Below are 26,029 nucleotides of genomic sequence, written 5' to 3' on the forward strand. Positions count from 1 at the left end.
TATCCCTCCCTCCATCCCCTAAGCTGCAACAAGTACTCCTGTTCTTTTTAAAGAGAAGGACCATTTCAAGTATAGGTGAGAGCATAGAACAAGGCACACAGACAAGAATAAAAGGGAATGCAAAGGGAACATTTATATGCAAGATCTCATCCGCTCCTGCTTCTTATTCCTCATATAAAGCCATAACTACATTGTAAAAAGCAACAGAGGGTCCTGTGGCACCTTTGAGACTAACAGAAGTATTGGGAGCATAAGCTTTCGTGGGTAAGAACCTCATTTCTTCAGATGCAAGTAATGGAAATCTCCAGAGGCAGGTATAAATCAGTATGGAGATAACGAGGTTAGTTCAATCAGGGAGGGTGAGGTGCTCTGCTAGCAGTTGAGGTGTGAACACCAAGGGAGGAGAAACTGCTTCTGTAGTTGGATAGCCATTCACAGTCTTTGTTTAATCCTGATCTGATGGTGCCAAATTTGCAAATGAACTGGAGCTCAGCAGTTTCTCTTTGGAGTCTGGTCCTGAAGTTTTTTTGCTGTAAGATGGCTACCTTTACATCTGCTATTGTGTGGCCCGGGAGGTTGAAGTGGAGAACAGTGGACCCTCTGTTGCTTTTTACAGATTCAGACTAACACGGCTACCCCTCTGATACATAACTACATTGTGACATTATAACCTTAATAATGTGACAAAATTTCCACAGTAACTAAATGTGATGTCACAAAAAAGCTCAATGACTTCATTTAGAGGGTAAGTAGCAAGTGAAAATGAACTTTTAAGAAAAAACATTATATAAAGATCAAAGTAGAAATACAGAATAGATCTATAATCATTTGCTTCCAAAAGGAATTTTTAAAAAAAGTTTGCCATGAAGCACAAGCAGGTGTTTAAATAACACAGAACAGTTTATGTTTTCATTCAAAATTAACCTGAAACTTAGAAAATGTATAGATTGGACTTCAGATGTTTAAGATTATTGTGCCATTGTGGTAAGATTTAAGTGCAATGTATGTAAATTTACATACTCAAACTCAAATGGAGAGGTGGATGGGAACAAACATAGATCTAATGGGGAAGGGTGTAAACTTTGAACACACACACATGATGATCCAACACCAAAAATTGCTGTTGAAAGGAGCTGTCCATTGTTACTAATGGAATTAAAACTCACTCACTCAAACATGCTATCAAATAGAACTAATATTAAACTAGGGAAACAAACACATAATGAAATACATCACAAAACTCACCAAACAAGTGTTTCAATGTATGAAATAGTTATAAGATAAAAGTCTGTAGATATATATCTGCATCAGTTTCAGTGTGTTCCGGAACAATGCATAAAAAACAATATAGGCGTGACTTCAAACATAGACTTCGAACATAGCCTGAGTAAAAGGTATGCATGCAGGCATAATTACATGAGGCAGGGAGGAGGGATGTGACAGACTGTACCTCTGTCTTCATTCCTAGTACACTACTGTAATAATCTTTGTACAAAGTATGCCTTGTGAGATATCATGTGAAAAACTCATAATTTGCTGGTCATTATTGTCCTGGTAAAATATGTGTAGCAACATTGTGTGTAAAATTATAAGATTCCACTGTATGGCGTTACTAAAACATGTTCCAAGTCTGGGGAGAGGCCAAACCTGTTCCTTAGAGACAACGGGCAAGCTGACCCCTCTGCCAGGTGAAAACAAGGTCAATGGGCCATTGCCTTCTAAATGGCTATTCATTGGCAAGAAAAGGGGAATGAGCAGAAAAATCTACATTTTAGCAAAGAATCAGCATGGGGTTCCTGACCACACAGTCTGCCTGGTGCCATGCTCTCAGCTGGAAATGCTTCTCAAAGAGAGGACAGGACAATAAAAAGAAGGGGCAAACTAGGGTGACCAGATGTCCCAATTTTATAGGGACAGTCCCGATTTTTGGGTCTTTTTCTTTTATAGGCTCCTATTACCCCCCACCCCATCCCGATTTTTCACACTTGCTGTCTGGTCACCCTAGGGCAGACACCCCAATGCAGTGGTGCTGGAACAATTTTTATAATGGGGGTGCTGACGGCGGAAACCATGTATTTGGGTTGTTATTGCTACTTCAAGCTACGGGTGCCGAACAAAGGAAACAGTCATTACAGGGGTCTTGGCCTAAAAAGTTCAGCCAGTAAGACTCTTAAGAGCATGTGGTGAGAAAAACCTTGCTTTGAATTTAATATAGTTTGTTAAGTTAGGCATTAGCTGCATTTTATCTTTCTTTTTCTTGTAACCATTTCTGACTTTTATGCCTCATTACTTGTGTTCACTTAAAAGCTCTCTCTTTATAGCTAATACACTTGTTTTATTGTTTTATCTAAACCAGTGTGTTTGAACTGAAGTGTTTGGGAGACTCTAATTGGAGTAACAAGATTTGTGCATATCACCTGGATCACCTGGAACGATCGGTTAAGACTGCTCTGATCACAACACGTCCGCCATTCTTCTCGCATTCTTGCCTTTCTTCTCCATGTTCGTCCGAAACATTTAACAATGTCATCTTCCCATCCTCTTGGAGGCCGACCAGGTGGTCTTTTCTGTTCTCCTGGGTACCACTCAGTAATGATTGCGGTCCACCTATTGTCCGTGAACCGTGCTATGTGGCCCACCCATCGTATCTTATTATATCTGCTTTCCACGATAATATCTTTCACACTGCTGCGTTCTCTAATAATTTCATTTGGGATACGATCCAGAAGGGAAATTCCCAACATAGCTCGTTCCATTGCCCTTTCAGCTACCGACAGCCGCTGTTCTCTCTTCCTCAGTACCCACGTTTCACTGCCATACAGCATGGCTGGCAGCACTGTTGAACTGAAGATATTTGTACGTGTGGTCTTGTCGATTTTTCCTTAGAGGATGTCCTTGATGGAATTAAACGCACGCCATCCTGCCCGAATCCTTCACGAGAGTTCTCCGTTCATGTCTTGGCACATATTCATTTCTTGACCCAAATATATGTACTGTTCCACTTCTTCAATTTCTTCTCCTGTTACCGTTATTCGGGCTTTTCGTAAGATGTCTGATCACATGTATTTCGTTTTGCAACGGTTCATTTTCAGACTGACCTGACTGCTTTTCTTGTTGAGTGTTCGTAGCATGCTCTGCAGTTGGTTGGTGCTTTCGGCAATTAGTATGATGTTGTCCGTGAATCTGAGATGAGATAATCGTTTTCCATTTATATTAACACCACTCCTCCAATTGATCTTGCTCATAACCATTTCAAGGCAGGCGGTAACTAGTTTTGGTGAAATCGTATCTCCTTGCTTTATACCTTTCTCGATTGGGATGGGAAGGGGAGTTTCGAGGAGAGTAATGTCTGTTGTACATCCAGTATTCGCTTCCTTCAACAAACTGATATACTGCGTGTTAATGCCCTGCTCTGAGAGCGCCTTTAATATTGCGTTGAACTCGACGATATCGAAGGCCTTTTCATACTCGACGAAAGCAATGCACAGCGGGAGTTTGTATTCCCTCGCTCTTCCTAGGAGCTGGCTAAGGGTAAATATAAGGTCAATCGTGCTGAAATTTCTTTGAAACCCTGCCTGCTCTCTCGGCTGTTGTTCATCCAGACTCTGCGAGAGTCGGTTTGTTATCACCTTTGTAACGAGTTTATAGATATGAGAGAGCAGGCATATAGCTCGATAGTTCTTAAGATTTTCTCGATCCCCCTTCTTGTACAGCAAGATGGTATTCGACTCCTTCCAGCTTGATGATATTTTTCCCTCTTTGAGATATCGACTGAATCTTAAAGCGAGGGCCTTCCAAAGTTTTTCACCTCCTGCAGAAATAATTTCTGACGTTATTCCATCATTGCCTGGAGCTTTTCCCTTCTTCATCTGGTGTAGTGCGCTTCGGACTTCACTGACGATTATTGGGGGAACACATTCTTCTGATTCTTGGAGCGTTGGGAGAGGGACGTTGATTCTTGATTTGAACAGTTCTGTATAGAAGTCCTTGCAGACCTCCTCCATCCCTGCTCTGTCAATTACTATCTCTCCGTCCTTGTTCTTCAATGCTGTTACGCTCAATCTATACTGCGCCAATTCCCGCTTGCATGTCCTGAGGCTCTTGCGTGATTCAGCTGTTTTAAGGAGTTTTTCTTTCCGGAAGTTATCAAAGTCTCCCTTCAGTTTTTGCCGTATAAGCTTGCACAGAATGGAGTACTCAAGGTTGTTATCGGGGCTACTTTTCATATTTCTCCGCTTCTCTAACGAGCTTTTCATTTCGTTCAAGATTCTTCCCTTTGACTTCTTCATCTTTTCAATTTCAGCAGCTTTTATGCAACATCTCACCTTGTCAGCAAAGATACTATAGTCCTCATCACACTTTTCCATCTGGCTCCAGTCAAACCCAGAAATCGCTTTCGTCAGCTTTGCTTCATCAAATGTCTTTGGGCGCTGTTTCTTGTTTGCCATCTGTAAGGCTTTCTTTTCCATTACTCTGTTGAAAATCAGCTTCGCTCTAAGCAGGTGATGGTCGCTGCCGATGTTGAAGCGCTGCACTACAGAGACATCTTGAACGATGCCTTTTATTGACTAAAATATAGTCGATTTCATTCTTACTCTTCGCGTTTGGCGTGATCCAAGTCCACCTTTTTGCAATCTTCTTTTTGTACCAGGTGTTTGCCACGTACAATTCTTTAGTTTCTGCATAGTTACCAGCCTTTCTCCTCTTTCATTTCTTTCGCCACTGCCGTATCTCCCTATGAACTTTTCGCCAGCTTTCCCTCGCCAGACCTTAGCGTTGAAATCACCCATCGTGATAGTGTAAGTGGACTTTTGCGCGAGGGCTCTTTCGAGCTCTCAGTAGAATTATTCTCCTTCTTCGTCCTCACTTGCACTTGTGGGAGCGTAGGCCTGGATGACCTTGAGGAGCTTTTGACTCCATCTGAAGATGCAGCACACCAATACGTGATGATATTAGCTGGCATGATATGACTTTCGAAACCCAATCCTTACTGACGATAAATCCGACTCCTCCAACGTTTCTAGCGCCATCTCCCTTTCCGAGCCTCACAGCGCTTCCATCTTTCCAGTTGACTTCCAACTCCTTCTTTCATCGGGTTTCACAGATACTGAGGATATCGCATCTTATCCTTTTCTTCTCCTCCATCAGATGGTTTAATGTTTCCTCCCTCGCCAGCGACCTACAATTGTAAGTACACACAGCAAGGCTTGTCCTTTTCCATGTTGGCCTAGCACCTGACATTTTTAGCACCCTCTCGTCGCTCAATTTCCACTCCACCACCGAAGAACGGTTTGATGACACGCAGGGAACTAAGACCCATTTACTCGTGTTGTTTTAGCCATTAACTTTAAGCCATCCCACTGGCTAGGCGGGCAGGCATGTGCATATCATTTCACTTAATAAAATGAAGGACTTTCTATGAGCTTGTATTGTCCAGATGAGAGCTGGGCAGTACAAGAAGTACATTTCTGGGGAAAAGTCAGGAAATGGGAGTGTGCTGGGGTCACCCTGCAGTATAATTCAGGCTGGTAAAAGCCTGTGCATGACTGGCAGGCTGCAAGTACACACAAACATCGCTGAGAGTGACTTGCATGCCGGAAGCTGTTTGTGAGCAGTCCAGGAGTAGACCCATATCATCCTTGACACACTCGTTAATACTTGCCAAAATGCCCCTCTGCAATGCACAGATGAATGTTGGTGGAACACAGCTTGCTCAAGGGGAATTTAGGCCCCAATGCAACAAAGTTACATGTTTAACTTTAAGCATGTATTTAAATCCCTCTCTATTCAGCAAGGCACTTAAGTGCATGCTTAAGTTCCATTGAAGTCAAGTCACAAAGTCCAACCAAGATCAGGGAATATGCAAAGAGAGGCATGGAATTGCAAAGCAATTCTTGTTCAAGCAGGATCACAGTGTTTTCACCCACCTCTTCATTTCAGGTTGCTTCCCCCCACACACACACTCCATTGTAATTATTCTGTCACTTTCCTCAATACAGCTGAGCTTACTGTTGTTACATGTTAATATTTCACAACAATCAATGCATTTGTGATTTTAGCCCTGGATCTGTACCAACATGTTATGAACTAACTGCTATGATTAAAAGCAAATAATTTAATATGATGGACAGTGTTCCTATTACTAGCTGGCAAAAAGTACTAACTTCTCATATGTTTTATTCACATAGTATCTTGATTCTGACATCAGATACCCTGGCATGTGTCACCATATATCTTGCTAAATCAGCTTACTTGCGTGCACATGCACAGCAGTTAATTGCACAAGCCATGTCAGCACATATTGCTGTGTATCTCAGCTCACAATTAAGCTCTAAATGTGAAAATGACAGTAACATAAAAAGTATTTATGTACATATGCAAACTGCAACTTAAATAAAATAAAAGTAATTAAATACAAATGCAAAATTCTTATTATTAGCTGCCAATATTCACTTCTGCTACCTTGCATTCATACAATGAAATATGTAAATACTGGCGTGTGTTAATCCTACACTGAAACATGCATGTAAAAATCAAGAAGTTAGGAACTAGATTATTCAGCGAGCTCTCATTAGTTTTTCAAATATACACTGTACACCAAAACTGAAAACATGGTCTCACTTCACAGGACTGAATTCACATTTTTGTAGCAAAAGATTTCAAAGCATTCCAGAGTGTTAAGGAATGATACCATGGGTGAAAAGTAGCGGCAGTTTCTTCATAGCAAATTCTAATTAAAATATTAGTGAAATTAATTAACTACATTAAATTGTTATTCCTGACCAGAACAGGAAGGAAGGAACAATTTATTTATAAATAATACAGTGACATTTTACTGGAAAGATCTCTTGTCTTTCTTTTCTGTCAAAGCATCTTTTATGGTCTATTTATTTTCTTCTTTTGACAACAACTAACAGAAGATTACAGGATTATTTCAGCAGCTCATCATAGGTCATCAAACTTTGGGTTTAGAACTACAGTACTAACATGGCATGCTATTGGAGCTAGTAGGTACAGAGCAAAAGAATAGAGCTCAGTCCTTTAGGGCTCTACTAAGCTCTCTTAAATACTACAATCCTTTTAAAAAAATCACAATACAGTCTAGGTATGTTTGCATGAACTAGCACATTTTCTGTTTCTATATGATATAAAAAATATTTAAGTGTATATATAGGGTTGCAAGAATAAAGAACACAGTCAACAAATTTTTTTGGCAATGAAAAGCATGTAAATATAAAACTTCTAGTGCCATGTTTGTCAACAGCACCTGAACCAGGGGAGGGACGGGGGGAGAGGCTCCCAGGGGCCATGACCTCCCCACTTTTAAAAGTGGGTGGGCCATGCCCCCCACTTTTTAACAAGGGTGTAGTTTGGGGGGCAGGGAGTGGCGCTAACCCCTCCCAACTGCATGCTTCAAGCAGGCACGGAGCAGCGCCAGCAGGGGCTGCACTTTGAGGAGGGGGAGCTGATAATGGTGATCAGCTTCCCCGCTGCAAAGCGCAGCCCCTGCCAGGGCTGCTTTGCGCCTGCCCAAGGCTTGCAGTTTGGGGGGCAACACCACGCCCATCCCCAAACTACACCCATGTTAAAAAGTGTGTGGGGGGGCACTGCTCCCTGGTCCCCCCCCGGTTCCGGCGCCGATGGCTCTCCTCACTTCTACAAAGGTTCCGGTGCCCTTGATGTTTGTCATATAGGAAAAAGTGATGAGAGCAGACTTTAGACACAAAACTAAACTTTAAAAAAAGACAGAACTGGGGCAACATTAAGGTTTAGTGGTAGTTCTAGGTCAGAGGTGGGCAAACTCTGGCCCGCGGGACCGTCCTGCTTGGCCCCTGAGTTCCTGGCCCAGGAGGCTCACCCCTGGACCCTCCCCTGCTGTCCCCCGTCCCCCGTCCCCTGTAGCCTCAGCTCGCTCGCTCCACCGCCGGCACAATGCTCTGGGCGGCAGGGCTGTGAGCTCCTAGGGCAGCGCAGCTGCAGAGCCCGGCCTGACCCGGTCTCTGTGCTGTGTGGTGGCTGTGTGGCCCGGCTCTAGCCAAGCGGCGTGGCAGTAGCGCCACCAGCCACCAGTGCTCCAGGCAGCGCGGTAAGGGGGCAAGGAGCGGGGGGGGTTGGATAGAGGGCAGTTGAGTTCAGGGTGGTGGTCAGGGGGTGGGGGTGTGGATGGGGGTCGGGGTGGTTGGGGGAGGAACAGGGGTCCTGGGGGGGGGCAGTCAGGAAGGAGGGGGGTTGGATGGGGCGGCAGGGGGCAGTCAGGGGTAGGGTTCCGGGGGCAGTCAGGGGACAGGGAGAAGGGGTGATTGGATGCGGCAGGGGTCCTGGGTGGGCCGTCAGGAATTAGAGGAGGGGTTGGATGGGGCGGCGGGGTTCTGGGGGCGGTCAGGGAGCGGGGTGTGTGGATGGGGCAGGAGTCCCGGGGGGGGAGCAGATAGAAGGTGGGGGCCAAGCCACGACCCCCTCCCCTAACCGGCCCTCCATACAATTTACGAAACCCGATTCGGTCCTCAGGCCAAAAAGTTTGCCCGCCCCTGTTCTAGGTAATGGCATGCAAAAGAGCTGGATTTAATTTAGAGTCTTGAAGTGAGATTTTCAGAAGTGTGTACATGCAAATGACTTGCATGCATAATTACTCTCTGCATGTAACTGCAGTAATGTGCATGCAGTCTGTCATTTGCACACACAATTAACATGATTGCACATTTAATTTTAGGAGCTGTATGTGTGCATTTCTCTGAAAATATCTAGCCCCCAATTTATTGCTCCCTGGGTTACCTGAAGGCTCTGGGGAGGCAGCACACTGAGGGACTACGACTTTTCACATACCAGTAGGCACAACAGTTTATGGACAGTAGGCCTATGCCTACTTCTCACAAAATCTGATACACATCAGTCCTTCATGTAATTGTCCTATTACACTTGTACTGCCTTACGTTGTTTTCCACCCCTTCTACCTTGCCAGAGGAGCAAAGGCCAGAGAGAGAGGCTGTGACGGTGGCAGATTGTTATTACAAAGAAAAGTGTTGCCTCATTATGGTTCAGTCAGAAATATGAAGGATTCACACACAATGGGAAATTTAGAAAAAAGTATGGCTATTGATTGTTTGTAATATTTTAAGTTATTATATTTTTATTGATGACATCTGTCAGTAGTTTATGATAAAAGGGCTAGAAGGTTGAGGAGAATGGCATTAGGATACAAATCTTTGAACTCCCAGTCACCCATTCAAATCGAGCCCAGATCAGTAATCAATTACAGTTATTAACATCTAAGTGGTGGAGTAATTTACTTTTCACTATCCATGAGGTTTGTTTGCTTATTGCTTACCACAATAATGGCAAGTTAATGTAAAACATATTCTTCTCTATTACAGGCAAAGATTATTTTACTCAGAGAAGTATATAAATAGAATAGTGACATGACATAACTCAGACCATTTAAGTGAAACAGTTAATTATACACCCACCTGAAGTTTATAAATAAACCTCTAACTTCTTTTTCACTTTGTGAAGTGATGTTTCCAAAACATTAGCAAGTTATTGCTTCAAATATTTTTAGAATTTACTCCTTCCCACCAAATAGAAGAACATGAAGTATTTTTGTTAATTTTTAAAAATTCATTGGTTCAAAAATACGGCATTTTACTGTCACATTTTACTTTGCACATCTTCTTCTAGGCAATTCATGAAGCGAGGGATCTTGTCATTTTCACAAGATGCTATGGGGAAGATAAGTAGCAATACAGTGCAGATCCTGTATGACATCAAAAAGAATTGATAAGTAGGCATTTTGCGAATTGTCCTACTTGAGAAGAACTCTCCCAAATTATTCGTTTTCCTCTGTTTTATTTTCATTTATTGAAGAACTACAATTTATTATGAGGATGATGGAAAGCAGGATAACACAAATTTTTTGACTGAATAGTCTCTGGATGTTCTAAATCACTATGAGAAAGTTCAATTCCAGCTGCGTATTGTATAAAACTGTGTTGAGCTGTGATAATCTCAATGCAAAATGGGCTAAGAACTGGAGAAAGCAAATGGAAATTGATTAAGATAGAGAAGTAACTACTATTAATACCGTTGTTTTCACCTCTAGTTAATTTTCGAGCAAAATATCTCAAGAAAACTTACAGGAATAGGCCAGATATCTATCTACCTCCTTATATGACCCCACTGATGTAGTGTCAAAGCACATATTTAAAAGTAGAAATAGCAATCTCTCAATTTCCCCCCTACCTTGTATGAGAAATAACTTGATAAGTATATATTGTTTCTTTTTATATATTATGTTTTGTGTACACACACATGTATGCATGTGAAGAATTTCCTCTGAGAAACCTAAGTTGGAGAAATGAGCTTTACATACGATAGTTGGCGAACCTAGGATGTTGTGTTTTAAGGGAGGAGTGACATAATTCTGGCTTGAAGAAGTCCCCTGGCAAGAGGCTCCAAAATTCAAGAAGCCAGTCCGTAAAGTACAGGCCGCAAGAGGAGGCAGGCTGTTTAGAGGACAAGTATTCCATTTTAGTAAGGAGTGAGAGTTTAGAAAGATGGAGATGTAACAGGAAGGAAAAAGATATGGGGAGACTGGGTAGAAAGACACAAGTGAGGATACATAGCAAAGGGGTAACAAAAAAGATGAACAACCATTTTTTTGTGTAGTGACACTTAAAGTTGATCACGACTCAGCTTCTCTGATTCATACACTCCTTCCCTTCCCCCTCCACCTCAAAAATCTGGGGCCTTGAATAACTGAACAGTTGATACTTAAAATTAGCTTTAGAAGATTAGCATTCACTGACAAATTGTTCTTGTTAAAAACAATTCTGGAAATTTCTTTAACATACATGGAATTTGGATACTTTAAATATATTTAACAAAACAGGACCATACAAATTTGGAACTATTTACATTTAATTTACATTGAAAAACATTAAAACATTTTGCAGAAGCAAAGTACAAAATTTGCTTTTTAGAACTACATTAGTAACATTTTTTAAAATGTCAACTTCAGTGCTGAAGCAGTTTTAAACATGATGCATCTTTCTCACAAACATCGAAGTTATAGGGCTATGCAGAAACGTTTAAAGTGATAAAATACTAACCACATCTTCAGAGCAAGCTGTTGATTAGGAAGCTGGATCACACATCCCAATATGCCATACTGTTCCCAGTTACCCTGCTGCCCTGTGCTAATGAGGATGTGAACAGATGTTTCCTTTTTACAGTATATCGATATTTATGTACATATCAAGGACAGATACACGTGCATGGCTTGCCACAGTGCCCTATGCTCTGGGACTTGACGTGTGATCTATTTATCTAGATTCTCGCACAACCCCCATCACCATGGTATCCAGGTTCAAAGTAAATGCTTTGATACATATGTGTAAATGTTTGCTATGTAAAATATATAATATAAAAATATTTTCCAGGCCTCTTTATACATTTTAATGGCTCTTTTGACTGTGTGGGTCCGATCCTGTAAGGTGTTTACAGTGGTGCTGGAACTAGGGATGCTACTGCACCCCCTGGCTTGAAGTAGTAATAACAAACACTAAATACATGGGTTCTATCATCAGCACCCCCACTATAAAAATTATTCCAGCACCCCCGAGCTTTTAGTGCCTTCAAATCCCATTACTTTTGTGGAAGCTGCAGGCACTCAGTACCTCAAAAGATCAAGCCCTTACTGAGTAATTCTTGTTAGTAAAATGACCATAGAGTTTGATTTTATCCTGTCTGTTTCTGCTTATAAACAAAATCTAAATAATGAAATTCCCCCATGCTAAAACACCAGTGAGTTTCTATACCAGTTAACATGATAACATTTCAGCATCAATCACTGAACAGTCGTTCAGCTCCACTGACTGAACATTTCAAGAGCATGTCAAAACATTTTACCTGACAGACATATTTATTCTTCCATTTGCTCAGCACACACTGACTGTTTTGCATCAGCTCCTGAAGAACAACAGAAAACAGAAAGAGTGGAGTTGGCTGTACACATTGTCACTAGTGGATAAGGTGCTTCTGATTTTCAAGCATGAGAGATCAGCATGCCACACAAACAAAGATGCAACTGTTTTGGACCAGCCCACTGGACAAAAGCACATTTATCATCACCAGGAGGGCTGATCCTTTATGAAAATTAAAGCTGTTGAAAGAGGTTTGAAAACCGGATTATTTGTTGCCATACTTGAAAGTTTCTGAAAGGTACCTCCAGCTCCTTGAGAGCATCGCGCAGTTTTTCTGGGCGTTTGTTTTTAAGTATCCAAGGATAATCTCGAGCTGGTAAATAAAAAAAATATATATGTATATATATATAAACAGTCAAAAACTATGTTTTAAGTTGGGGTTTTCTTTCTTTTGGTGTGGGGAAACAAAATAATAAGATTTATAGGAATGATCTTAACATAATGTTATACAGAAACTTGCCTATAATTGGGGGGAAGTGGGTATGGTTTCTATTGTCAAATGATACCCTTTTGAAAGGCTCTGTCATAGGAACAGTTAACATGAAATATCCTCACCTACCACGATTTCACTATGGGAATCATGGATAAAGCTCTCAGGGTAGAATATCCTCCCCAGCTGCTAAGCATTTGCCATGGGAAAGTCTCCCAAGCACAGTGTTTCTAGCTCACAGAGATGCAAGTTATCAACTCCCTCCTGACTCACCTTAGATATTATTATGTTGAATTAACATTAAGGGCAAAAATTCCAAAAGCAAGCACTAACTTGTGCCCACAAAATATGCATGCATGGATGTCAACTGGTAATTGTGCCCTGCACTACTACTACTACTATATGAGCCATTTAGGCATTTATTATTGAAAATTTGGTTCTACGTGTCTGCCACGGCAAGCTTACAAAAAAAAGCTGGGGGGTAGGTTAGACAGGAAGTTCAGGATCAGGGTATATGAGTGCTTAGCTCGCTTAAATAGGAATCATGGATACTTACAATTCTCCAACAATCTTACTAACTTTATTTAGATGCCTAACTTTCGGCAAAAATTTTTGAAACATTTAGCCAAAGATATTGACCCTGCAGTATTTAGGAAGGCAAAGCTCCCTTTGGAGTTAATGGCAATAGCTGTGTCATAGCTGAAAGATCAGGTTTTAATAACGTACTAAATGTCATTATTTAAAAAGTGAGCAATTTTCCCCCCCAAGTGTACATAACAAAAAAGCCTGTGAAACTGGAAAACCCTCTCTCTCTCTCTCTCTTTATTTATCGGTCTAAACTATTTAAAGGAGATTTGGTGAAAAGTGTCGAGCTCTGAGCTGTCAGAGTTTGTATGTCAATTTTCATGCCAAATGAATTAACAGTCAAGTTTAAACCTCCCCACAAAACCAATTTATAACAGAAATGTTATAAAGTCCTTCAGTCGTGCACTATGTATATCATTCAAAACCAAACAAAAAGCACATGAACATACAGCTTCCCTTGTATTGGACCAAGCCAGTGTCAATGGAACTGTTGTGATCATTCTAATTAGGCATGTAAGATCATTTTTTCAATAAGCCTCTGTGTAAATTAAGAACTCTTATCTACATATACAGAATGGGAACTTGCTCATACAAATACCAAATTATATGTCCAAATCACCATTTGAATACAAAATTAGCCAGTGCAGCCTTGTCAAAAATATGGCCCATAAAAGTGTCATGTGAGATTTGGTGCTTTGGGGCAGCCCTGATCTCAGCACAGAGCCCTGATATTTGGGCTGTGCACTGAGAAGTCCAATGGGGCCTACAGGGGAGGAATCTTCCCATCATGCCACAGAGCAGTAGTGGAGCCAGTTCATGGGAGTAATTACAGCAACACCGCTATAGTAGCTTATGCTCCCATTGCATGTCACATATACGAGAGGAGCAGGTTGGTGCAGCTGTGTAGTCAGTATCTACTGGCTCTGCTCTGCCCACAACAGACGGACCCATCATATAGGGAACCCATGCAGAACAATACTCCACAGCATACAAGGGATGTAAATCCTCTATATGGCTCCTTAAATTTTGCCCCGCTTTATAGCAGAACTTCACTAGTTCTCCTGGACAAAGGGCCCTCCGAGCATACTGGGGACTGGGTCCCAGGGGGATTTGTCCTTATGGGCCAAATTCTGCCACCAAACACACACACACCAATCCCACTTCAATTAATGAGAATTTTGCATATCTATTTGAAGGAAGAATTTGGTCCTAATACTAATTCAGTTATGATCGGATACAGTGTTAAGGGAACTCTTACAGTATAAATTTTATTTTGCAAAATCCCATAAAAATCAATTTGATTTTTCATAGCTGTAATGCAATACAGATTGAACACTACAATGTGGTACGAGAAGGAGTAACTATGCAGTAGTTACAAAACTTGTGGTGGAGGGAAGGTTTTGTTATTCAAATGATAAACCTCTAGCAGCATTGTGATAGTAATGTGATAGCATCATTAAAACTTCTTTTAACCAGCGAGAAGGAACATATAATCCAATGTAAATTTTCCCCAAAAAACCTCACCAAACAAATTAGGAATACAGCTGATTATTAGCGCCATGTTTCTTTTACTCCTCTTGGAAAATTTTTAGTTTTGTACCAATTAATATTTAAATTCTTTCAATTATTTAAGATATTTATTGATAATCTGCAGACTAAACTTGATAAGGAGAGTCCTGGATTATGTTTATTTCTGTTTTTACTTGGCAAGAGAAATGAGAAACAATTGTGACTACCATGCTCAATGACATAAATAAAATTAATAAAATTATAAATTAATGGAGATATCCTATCTCCTAGAACTGGAAGGGACCTTGAAAGGTCATTGAGTCCAGCCCCCTGCCTTCACTAGCAGGACCAAGTATTGGTTTTGCCCCAGATCCCTAAGTGGCCCCCTCAAGGATTGAACTCACAACCCTGGGTTTAGCAGGCCAATGCTCAAACCACTGAGCTATCCCTCCTCCCCAATACATATATTTTCTATATATAGAAAAAATATATTGCAATTACATAAGGAAGGTTTAGTTACATCTTGTGAATTATTTTGTGCTCTTTAGGTCTATGATATTCAGTCTCCTACTATATGGTATGTGCAGAAAGTTGAGGTTGAAGAAGAGAGATTATTTTAGTGTTTTGCTAGGGGCAACAGCAATTAAAAAAAAGTAACACAATCTTATCACAACAAGTAACCTAGAAAATGTCCTTACATTCCACAAGCTGTTGTTTCTCTTCTAAGTAACCATGGTTCGTTTGTGATACTAAAAAAGAGGGGAGGAGAGAATGAAAAGACGAATGTTAACCCTCAAAACTGCTGTCAGCAAATATGAATACATTAAAGAGACGATTCAGACATTTTAATAAAACACAGAAATTTACACAAAATTAAGACAGCCCTGATTTTTTCACCTCACAGTCAGATATCTTAAATTCGCAGTGAAAGAAAGGCTTATGCAGCCCAACAGGTGGGCCAGTATTACTGAGCCTCCAATCTCATCAGATAGTGAAGTGAGCTGCAACTGAATCCAGGAGAGAAGCTGAGTCAGTCTGTCATCAGAACCATGGAGACAGCATATTAACCACCAAACTAAGTACATGGGATGCCCACACAAGCCTCCGCTTTAGCCTGGCCTGAAACAGGAAGTAACTGTAGCTGAAAAGACCTTTTGGGCCATCATGAAACTTCGAGGATTAACAGGATTAATCAGATAAAGAAAATTGATCATTCACTCTGAAATGCCTATTTCAGATATCAGGTAAAGATCCAGGAGGCTAACTCTAGTGCATTCCTCTGCGTTTACGATGCCCTCTGCTGGGATTCCAACAAATAAAAAATTACTGGAATGCTCAATATCAAATTGGACATATCTGAAACACTATATTACATTTAAATTATAGTGTTAAATAGTTTTATTAATTTTTCTTTATAGCACATACAAGATTGTTAGGTAGAAAATATAGACACTCCGAGGCCTGGTTGATGTTTAGTTTATCACTCTCCAAATGTAAGAGGCATTCAATCATATCTATTGAAAGTTCCTTTAATCATTTTTATGATTCATTTAATTATTATCTATAGTTTTTGTCTATCGGAATAAAAAGTTTAAAAATAGATTCAGATTACTTGAGACAGACTCTCTGTGACTGTTTCCTGATTCTAGAGAAATACAAAAAGATACTTGCATATTAAGAAGAAATTCATTGCTGAGTTTATACATAACACCATTAGCCAAACAACTTGTTCCCAAACCAGACCAAACATTTCAAAGTTTTAAACAGGTTTTTTTATAGTTAAATACAATTTATACTGTACCTGGTTCTTTCTTGTCATAGTATTGATAGATCCCAATGTCTTCATCTACATAATCAAGTGGAAATATCATTAAATCGTGATTGTGTGTCACTTGAAAAAATGTAGCACATAAAATGAAATTGAGTCACTTTTTAAAAAAATGCCTCCTGGTGACTGGCAATGTTACCACTATTGGCCTGTAAATTGCAACTATTTTTTTTATACTTGTGCACTTTGGGAAGCTCCCCTTCCCATGGTAAAAAACTCCCATTTCTAGCTATGTGGTGCTCTAAGATATTAGACTTTAAAGAGATACCATTTTACTATAAATTGTCCCAAGACTCACTCTATCTCATCCTGGCCTTGGGAGAGATTTTTGGGGAAATTCCTCAGCTGGGGAAGAAGGTGGAAGGCATTTCTTTGGCTGGCTGACTTTAAAATAAAATAGCAGCTTCCTGAAGAGCTGAAGGAGATGGGTTAGTGGGCAACAGGTCAAAGCCGCACGATATATTCATTTATCATATGGCTCTGCAATTTATCACATAGCTATCATTTCCAGAGATGGGATTTTATACACACTATTTGTAATAAGCAAAAGCAATGTTAGGTTGGAATCCATTACAAAGAAATCATTTAAAGATCTGGTTTCTCCCAACAAACAAAGTCTAACAGTTCAAGTTTCTGAAATGTAACAGTTCATAACATGCTTTTAATTACAATTATCATAATTAATTATTTTATTTAGGCTACCAGGCTTTTATGGACAGTCTGGCTATTGATTAAACATTTTATCTAGTTGTCATTACAGCAGGCTTGTTCTCATAAAGATATGGGACACTGCGGGAAATTGAGTCAATATTTGATTAATCATATTTTTGTATATTTTTTAGTATTACTGGAATGCACCTTGCTACAACTGTCATAGGGACTAGATGTCAAATAAATGTGGTTTTGGTATCACACATTTCAAAACCAGTGGTTTGTTGAGCATTGGATTTTAGCACTTGCAAAGCTAGAAGTATAAAGGTTTTTTCCACATGGATGGTAATTAGTCATGTATCTCAAATTACTTTGTAAACTGGAATGATAGTTTAATAAGATAAATGTATCTTAAGTATACCAGTTCTCCATTCAACATTTTCAGAGCATGAGCAATAAAGTATTGTTACATATTAAGTACATATTATAATTCTTCTGCAATCAACTGGAATGTATGAATGAATATCAATAAACTAGTCATTATAGTGAAACCTATAGTAAAGCAGCACATGGCTTCTTAAAAGGAAACATGAATTAGACAATATATAATCTTAATAATTTTTCATTATTGACAAAGATACTCGAGATCTATGACAAGATAAGAAGCTAACCACATTATACCATACTGCTTTTATATAATTTGTTTTCCCCAAGCATAAAAATAAACTTCAACTTTACATGAGTATTCAGAATTTTATATCAATTGAATATTCATTGACAGGTTTTGTTATTCTGTTTTAGGAAAAGGTTGGAATTTGGTCACAGTTGATTTACCCCCAACATGTAAGGTATTCTTCAAAGACCACAGGTGCATCTCAGTCAGGCAGAAAGACATCTGATGGCAGATGGAAACTCAGTCCTATCAAAGGAAGGAAAGAAACAACATGTGCAAATTAATTACCTTCTACCACCAGTGAAACTGAAAGTCCCTTGGCAACTTAATGGTAAAAGAGCCTGCCATTGGAGATATTCTGAAAGCAGAATTATATAGTAACCACACATACAGTACTGCTCTTATTTCTGCTCCTATGAATGATGCTACCTAGGAGACAAAAAATTAGTCCTTTCTGTTATACTAAATGTACTATGCTGCTATATGTATATATGGATTGTATTTTAATTCTAAGTAGGTATTATAATAGGATCAGAAACAGTTTTTAAGGGCCTGAAATATACCATTTTGAATAATTGTAATTGCCTCTCATTAAAAGTTGACATATTCAGCAACAGCAAAGTCAGTGACACATGAGAATGAATTTGAGACAATAAGGTTGTTTGGGGTTTTTTTTGCTTTATATTTAGAGCCAAATTTACAACCAGGCTCTATCTTTGTCCTTGCAGCTGTTTACATACATTACTACATATGCGTGTGTCAAAGTAATAACTGTGCAAGCAAAATTAGAGGCTGTTTTTTAAGGTTTGACCCCGGAATATTAGAATATACTTGTAGGGTTTGACCCTGCAAGCCCTGCACATAGGGAACATTCAGTGAAGTCAAGAGAGAGTTTTGAACAGGAGAGCCTTGCAGGCACTAGTAATTAAAGTGAAATACGTAAAGTGACGGCTTTCCTAGATCAGAAACATAGGGATATTATATTAAATTATTACTAACGCACAAGGACAACCGGTGTCAATCAGATAAAACGTATAAGGTGACTGTTATGTAACATGATTGCAATTCTAACTGTTTTTTGTTTCTTTAAAGTGTTGTCTCTCCATATTCACAGTTGTGAGAATGAGTCCCCTTCTGTCCCCTCTCTCCTCCCATGCCACTGAGCATCACAAACCTTCTGGAAAGTAGTTTCCATTGGACCTGTGTGACCAACCTCTTGTGGCACCAAATATTCCCAGCTGAGGTTACAAACAAGGCCATGTGCCCCAACTGCCTCTGCCCAATGGTTGCATCAAAGTAGAACTCTGCGGAATAGAGGAAGGAGGGCATTTAACATGAATATGCAGAGACAACACTCCTGAAGAACCGTAGTTCTTATGGTACTGGCCAGAGCCATGTTTTTCATTTTGGAGATAGGCTCTCATTTTCCCACTGTGGGAGTCTAAATAGTACTACACCCACAGAAAGATGGGCTGAGGAGTTCTAACTGGAACTGCCCTCCCAAAACAAGCATCTGACATAAATGTCAAATCAAGAGAGCTGTATGATGAAAATATTAGAGACTCATCATGGATGTCACCTTAGTCCTGATAAAGATTGCTGTAATACTCTGAGATACTTTCACCCTAGCTAACATATTATATCTCAGTGCACAGCTTAATCCACTTAAACACTGCTGAGTTGAAAAAGCATTCCTTTTACACTGATCCCCAAAACTACAAAAAATCTTGCTGACTTCCTAAACCCCTTAGTCCTATCCAAGTACAAGTTCAAAACACACGACATCTAGTGAATGGAGTATAGTCTCCCCTGGGCGAGAATGAGGTTTTGGCAAGAACACCAGGAGATTGCTGGAACTCGGGCACCACTTTTGGAATAAGTATGGGATGAGGACACAGGACAACACTGTCCATGTGGAAGACAGTGAAAGGAGGCTAGCCATTAAATTCTATAATACTCTTGTTCTTCTTACAGATGTAACTGACAAGTGGAAGAAAAACAAGTCCTCAAGAATCACAAGGTTAAGGTCCTTGATAGAATTTGTTCTCTGACTGATGGGAAGACATTAATTAACCGCATTTTTTCAGAAATTTTGTGAGGGCGGTTTGACTGAAAAAAAAAATAGAATCTGCCACTCACAGATGATATATTGAGCTGGCATGCAGGAGCACCTTGACAGAAGAAAAGAGGCTGAGAGACTTAGGCACAATGAATAATCTAATATATGGATGCAGAACCTGGAGATGGTGTTACCATCTGTTTATAGAGAAAATCTTTTCCACTTCTGAGAATAGTATTTCAACGTAAATTGATTTCTGGACTGCACCAAAAAAACTCCTGTCCTTCAACAGGGCACACCAGATCACAAAGAATTAATGTCTTGTGACCCAAGCTCAGAGGTGGAGCAACTCAACAACTTCAGATTAGGATGCACAACACCATCTTTCTGAGATAGCAGGTCCAATTATACCAGTAGGAGAAAAAAAATTCTCACGAGACATTTGTTAATGGACTATGTGACTTAAACCCATTGAGGACCTCACTGTACAATATTGCTTCACCGTTATTATTAGGAGAGCACCTCAGCTGTATAACTGATATACTTTGACTTCTTACGACTTCAGGCTGCTTTCATTTTATTTCTTGGAAGGCAGAATATTCATTGAAATTTCCTAGACTCCTTTTTTTGGTTACAAGAAATCTACATACTTCAAACCTGGTGGTCTGGTCTCTAAAGTATTCTCTCTGACTAGTCTTACATTTTTATTCTGGCAATCAACTTCTTCCAAGCTTGTAGGTTCACTGTCACTCACAAATTAAGCTCATTTTTCATTGCCAACTTCAAAGTCACCATTCACTCAATCGGATTACAATGAAGAGTGAGTAGAAAACATCTGCTAAACATGGTATCCCCCAAGCTGATTTAAACTTCTCCAAGTATGAGAGCCAACAGAGACATTAACAGTTATGGTAATTCTTAGAACAAAATTCTTGCTTTTTCATCTAATTATTACCATTATATTTTTGGTTTTAGTCTCTTTATGAGCCAAGCCTTGAGCATCAGAGAGACAGAAAGGAAGAGAGGAGCAAAAGGGAAGTACCGGATTAAGCACCAAAAGAATGCTTTCAAGTGTTTTTTTCCCTTGAGTGTCAGATAGGAAAAGACAGAAAGGTGCTTTGCACTCAGCACCAAATAATAACTTTTGGATACTTTTCCTATTTTTAAACATTTTCACTCCACTATTGAAAAAAAAAGGGTGTGTAGGAAAATGATCAAACTGAAGCAGCATATTCAAAATTACATTTTAGTCCTCAGCTGAAAAATGATGGATTGACTGTCCAGGGGAGTGATGTCCTCCGTTTATTCACAGGAGTAAAAGATGGATCCTGCCAACATATCCAAGCCTGATCTGGAGGTACCACATCTAGGCATGAGGGGCAATTCAGTTTATAGACCCATCCTATCCTTGGCCTTTATGCCCTGACTATCAACAAGAAGGCCAATCAGTGCCAGTTGTAGAGATGGCTTGTTTTGGTGAAGTGATCACCAGTCCACTGGAAAAACTTTTTAACCATCCCCTAACCTGAGATGTCTTCTGTTTAATTATATTTTACTCCAGTCTGTATGAATGGAAGACTTATGTCCCTAAAATAAAATGTGATACATTCCATGAATTAATATTCACTATTATGGAATTATTCTCCTCTGGTAGGAAACATATTTGAAGGAACTCAACCCAGGCACAACAATCAAATTATAGCATCTCAGTATCTAACTACTTGATTTGTTGCACAATTTTCTTAACTCTTTTTAAAAAAAAATGATGTGCAAAGTTTACAACATTTCTTTGACTGCATCAATTAGGCTCTGCTCCTGCAAAGACTTACGCACATGCTTCAAGCATATGCGATGTCACATTGAGCTAAATGAAATTACTCATGTGCTTGAATTTAAGCAAATAAATCTTTGCAGGATTTGTAAAGACAAGTGCAGGTTACCTTTTACGTATGCCCTTTTCTTGCTTCTGGTTTATAAGTTTTGTAATCTTAATTTTTTTCTGACGTTTGATTTCTTCATTGACTTAAAGCTCTCCTTAAGCTTGCAAAGTTCTGTTTTAAAAAATTGAAAGAAAAAGAACTATTTTGCTAGGAAGATTTTCCAACCTATTTTTATATAAAGATAGTTGGGATATATCTGTATATATACACACATTTTTGCCGTGATGTTTATCTAACTATACATTAGCTAAGGCTTTTTCCAAAGTCCTAACGTGAGCTCTATTTTAGCAAAATATCACCACTTTTTTTTTTAACTTTAGCAAAATTAATTACATGAGAGAATAAGGAAATGGCTATCATTTTTATAAGCTTCTGGACAGAATATCTTCCAAAGCTCAGTTTTGTTTTTTCTACTTTTTCCATGTGGGCATCAGAATTATCTCTCTGTAATCACTGGAATTCATTCCCATTTTCATTGTCAAAGCTATAACTGATCAGATATCAGGTGTTCAACCAATGAGGTAAGCCAGAAAACCACTCTACAATTCATTCTGTGTTTCTGAGATGTAATATCTGGAGCAGCAGTGATCAGTCTCTTTTTCTTCTTCTTCATGAGCAATTTCTCCTTCACCAAGGAGAGTAATTCCTTGCAGCACAGTGATATTAAGAAATGTAATAGTCAACTCTGTGAGATAAAGTTTGGATCCAATCAGAAACACTAGATAAGAAGGTATGTACTGTAGCTTTGATGAGCAGACAAATATATTTCATTGTGCAAAATATGCAAAACACGTTTTAAAAAGCTGGAAAACAGGAAGGTTCGTATTTTTAAAGGAATCTTTTTTTATTTTATTTTACTGTAACTTGATCAACTAGCTTAAACAACAAATAGTTATCCAGTACAAACAAGTAGATCTCTTTGAGCTCAATCCAGTTCCCATAGCAATTAATGGAAAAATATACATTGACATTTATGGGAGCAGGATCATTCCCTCTGTGTCTGTTCACATGGATGTCATGTCTTGGGAAAAATATTTGACCTGAGTGCTATATAATGGAAGGCATTTAGAAACAAAATAAAAATGTAGATAATCTGATTTTTTTAAAAAACCTACATTAGGAATCAGTTTGTAATCTGGTTGAGTACAAAAATAATCCAGATTCTTAATTCTCCCTTATAGTTTATTCCACCAAACTGCTAATATCTGAGTGATTTAAGGAAACTACTCTATTATCTAGGGTGACCAGATCACCACACTAAAATATCGGGACACACTGGGGTGCCATCAGCCCTGCCCACAGTCCACCCCAGCTCCTCCCAGGCTCCACCCCCACTCTGCCCCAGGTCCCGCCCTCTCCCCACTCGGCCCCCCCACCGTGCCCTTCCTCATCCCCCGGCCTGCCGCTGGCTTGCTGCGTCCCTCCTCACCTGTGTCCCACCGCTCGCCTCCCCGCCCGCTCGCCTGCCGCTCGCCTCTTCACTCCCCCGCCCGCCACTCAACCCTACAATGCCGACTTCCCCTCCGCCGGGTGGGTGCTCGCCCACCCCCGCCTCTTTCCGCCCCTGCACCACCCTCGCCCCACCCCCATTCCACCCCCTTCCCCAATTCCCCGCCCCTGCCCTGCCTCTTCTCTGCCTCCTCCCCTGAGCACACCAAATCCCCGCTCCTCCCCCATCCCTCCTGGAAAGTGCTAAGCGCCGCCAAACAGCTGTTAGGCGTCAGGAAGCGCTGGAGGGGGGGAGGAGTGGGGACGCGGCGCCCTAGAGGGAAGGGGGGGAGAAGGAGGCGAGGAGGGGGGAGCTTGGCTGCAATTTTTCCCCGTGGGTGCTCCAGCCCCGGAGCACCCATGGGATCACCACCCGCCTCCCTCTTGCCTCCTTACCTGAATATTGGGACAAATGGCGTCCCGATCGTACATTGATCGGGACGCAGGACAAAGGGTTAAATATCGGGACATCTGGTCACTCTACTATTATCTCTCAAATTTCATATACATGTCAATATTATTCATGTAGGCGTTCCCACTTCCATCTGCTTACCATGGCTGGATTCAGGAGAGCCGACAAGGAAATTAGCTGTGTTTGTTGGCTTTGGCCTGAATGTCTAAGGGCTAGATCCTGCAAATGGAGCCAGGTGAGCAGACCGCTACACCACGGCACAACACCACTGAAGTCAGTGGCAATCTGAGCGGGTAGAGGGATTTGCTTGCCTCGGTCTATTTGTAAGAGCTTCCTCTAAATTTAGATCTAGAATTGAAACTGAACTTTCCCAAATGCAAGAGGTATTTGGGATTTGGTTCATTGCAGAAGTATCCCCAAGTCACACAGTTTTTATTTGGATTTAAATTCGGGACTTGTGGGGGCAGATGTAGTTTTCCGGTTCATCTCCGTATCTAATCACCCCTTACCTGGATTTTACAGATAAGAATTTACACCTCCTAGGAATAGGGTTGCCAACTTTCTAATTGCACAAAACTGAACACACTTGCCCCACCCTGCCCCTTCCCCGAGGCCCTGCCCCATTCCACCCCTTATCTGAGGCCCCGCCCCCACTCACTCCAGCCCACCTCCCTCCGCCGCTCGCTCTCCCCCCACACACTCACTTTCACTGGGATGGGACAGGGGGTTGAGGTGTGGGAGGGGGTGAGGGCTCCGGCTGGAGGTGCGGGCTCTGGAGTGGGGCTGGGGATGAGGAGTTTGAGGTGCAGGAGGGGACTCCGAGCTGGTGCAGGGGGCTGAGGTGTGAGGTGCAGGCTCTAGGAATCGGCTCAGGGCTGGGGTAGGGGGTTGGGGTGTGGGTGTGGGATCTGGGCGGGAGTTAGGGTGCGAGAGGGGGTTCCGACCTCAGGTAGGGGGTTGAGGGTGGGGGCTCCAGCCAGGCAGCGCTTACCTCAGGCAGCTCCCAGTCGGTGGCACAGCAGGGCTAAAACAGGCTCTATGACTGCCCTGCTCCGGGCTGCTCCTAGAAGCAGCCGGCATGTTCGGCCCCTAGGCGGCGGTGTGGCCAGGCGGCTCTGTGCGGTGCCCACTGCCCGTGCCCACAGGTGCCGCCCCCACAGCTCCCATTGGCTGCTGTTCCGGGCCAATGGGAGCTGTGGAGCACTCTCTGAGCGCCCTGCATGTAGCCTGCCTTAGCCCTGCTGCACTGTCAACTGGACTTTTAACGGCCCGGTCAGTGGTGCTGACCAGAGCCGCCAGGGTCCCTTTTCGAGTGGGTGCTCTGGTCAAAAAACAGATGCCAGGCAACCCTACCTAGGAACTCTAGCAAAGAACAAGCTAAACTTGAGACTGAACAACTGAAGTTTGGTTGCTGTGGGAATCATAACTCTGACATTCTGATATCTGCATGTTTAAATTCTCATCTTTAAGGTGGCATTAACAAAGCTGTATGTATGTGTTTAAATAGGAGTTTGACATTGCATAATAAATAACATGCAGGGCCTGGTTCTCATTTTCACTATGTCCCTTTATGCCACTCTGGCAGGGTAAAGGGCTTTAAATGGAGTACAAATTACATTACATTTATCCACACACATACCTCTTTTTACGCAAAATCCCCTTTACACTGTCAGAGAAATGTAAAGAGGCTTTAGTGTTAATGGGAATTAGGACCTCCATTTATAAATGCAATCCTCAGTTTTAGGAAGTGGAAATCCATACATGTTCTTATAAACCAACTCAATTCAAAATCTGACCTATCTTAAAGTATTAGTTTCAGACTTTTTTCAGAAGAAAAAGGTAATATGTAGACGAGTGTACAACACACAGTATACACTGTAATGAAATACACACTGAAGCTCTTATTGTAAGAAAAGGCTGAATAATCATTGAAGGGAAATACATTATCTGATAACCCAAGAATTCTGGCATGAAAATCATACATTGTAAATTTATGTCCATATGCCGTGAAGTTGTTTCATGCTCCATTGAATTAATTCTTCATGGTTTTTATTATTGTTTTAGAAATCTGAAACTAAGTCCTATCTTTTGTAATTACAAATAATTAAGTTATATTTACAGTTTTAAATTTTAAGATAGTTCAGTGTTTATATAGCTCCTTAAAAATATCAAAATTACTACATAACTCTCATCCTAATCAAAAGTTCAGCTATAAATCAGAACAAACATTTTCACCCCAAGTGATAGTAATTAAAAGCGCATCTTAAATGCATATCTTTCATTTAATATAGCTGCTGCTCATCTATCTTACCTGGATATAAAATATTGCAGTCCTGATCCTGCAACTAGTTCTGCATGGATGGGGTCCAATGGGGATCCATGTGGGCCGAAAGTGCCACCTCTGCAGAGCCTATAGCAGGATCAGATCCTTAAACAGTATCCGTAAAAATAAATACAAAATTCAGAAATTCACTGC

The 26,029-nt window shown here is 40.7% G+C and overlaps 1 protein-coding gene across 1 annotated transcript in view; it reads right to left on the reverse strand.

The window, feature by feature from the left end:
- Window positions 1–26,029, reverse strand: part of WDPCP (WD repeat containing planar cell polarity effector) — a 250,030-nt gene that overhangs the window by 148,667 nt on the left and 75,334 nt on the right. Inside the window, exons 2-6 of the mRNA XM_034764195.1 lie at window positions 17,816–17,900; window positions 16,304–16,348; window positions 15,201–15,251; window positions 12,221–12,291; window positions 11,905–11,964 (exon numbers count right to left, since the gene is read on the reverse strand). Of these exons, the coding sequence (XP_034620086.1) occupies window positions 11,905–11,964; window positions 12,221–12,291; window positions 15,201–15,251; window positions 16,304–16,348; window positions 17,816–17,876 (288 nt within the window). The 5' untranslated portion in view covers window positions 17,877–17,900. The remainder of the gene's footprint in view (window positions 1–11,904; window positions 11,965–12,220; window positions 12,292–15,200; window positions 15,252–16,303; window positions 16,349–17,815; window positions 17,901–26,029) is intronic.

The sequence above is a fragment of the Trachemys scripta genome, chromosome 3 (genome assembly GCF_013100865.1).
Source record: "Trachemys scripta elegans isolate TJP31775 chromosome 3, CAS_Tse_1.0, whole genome shotgun sequence".
NCBI classification, from domain to species: domain Eukaryota; kingdom Metazoa; phylum Chordata; order Testudines; family Emydidae; genus Trachemys; species Trachemys scripta.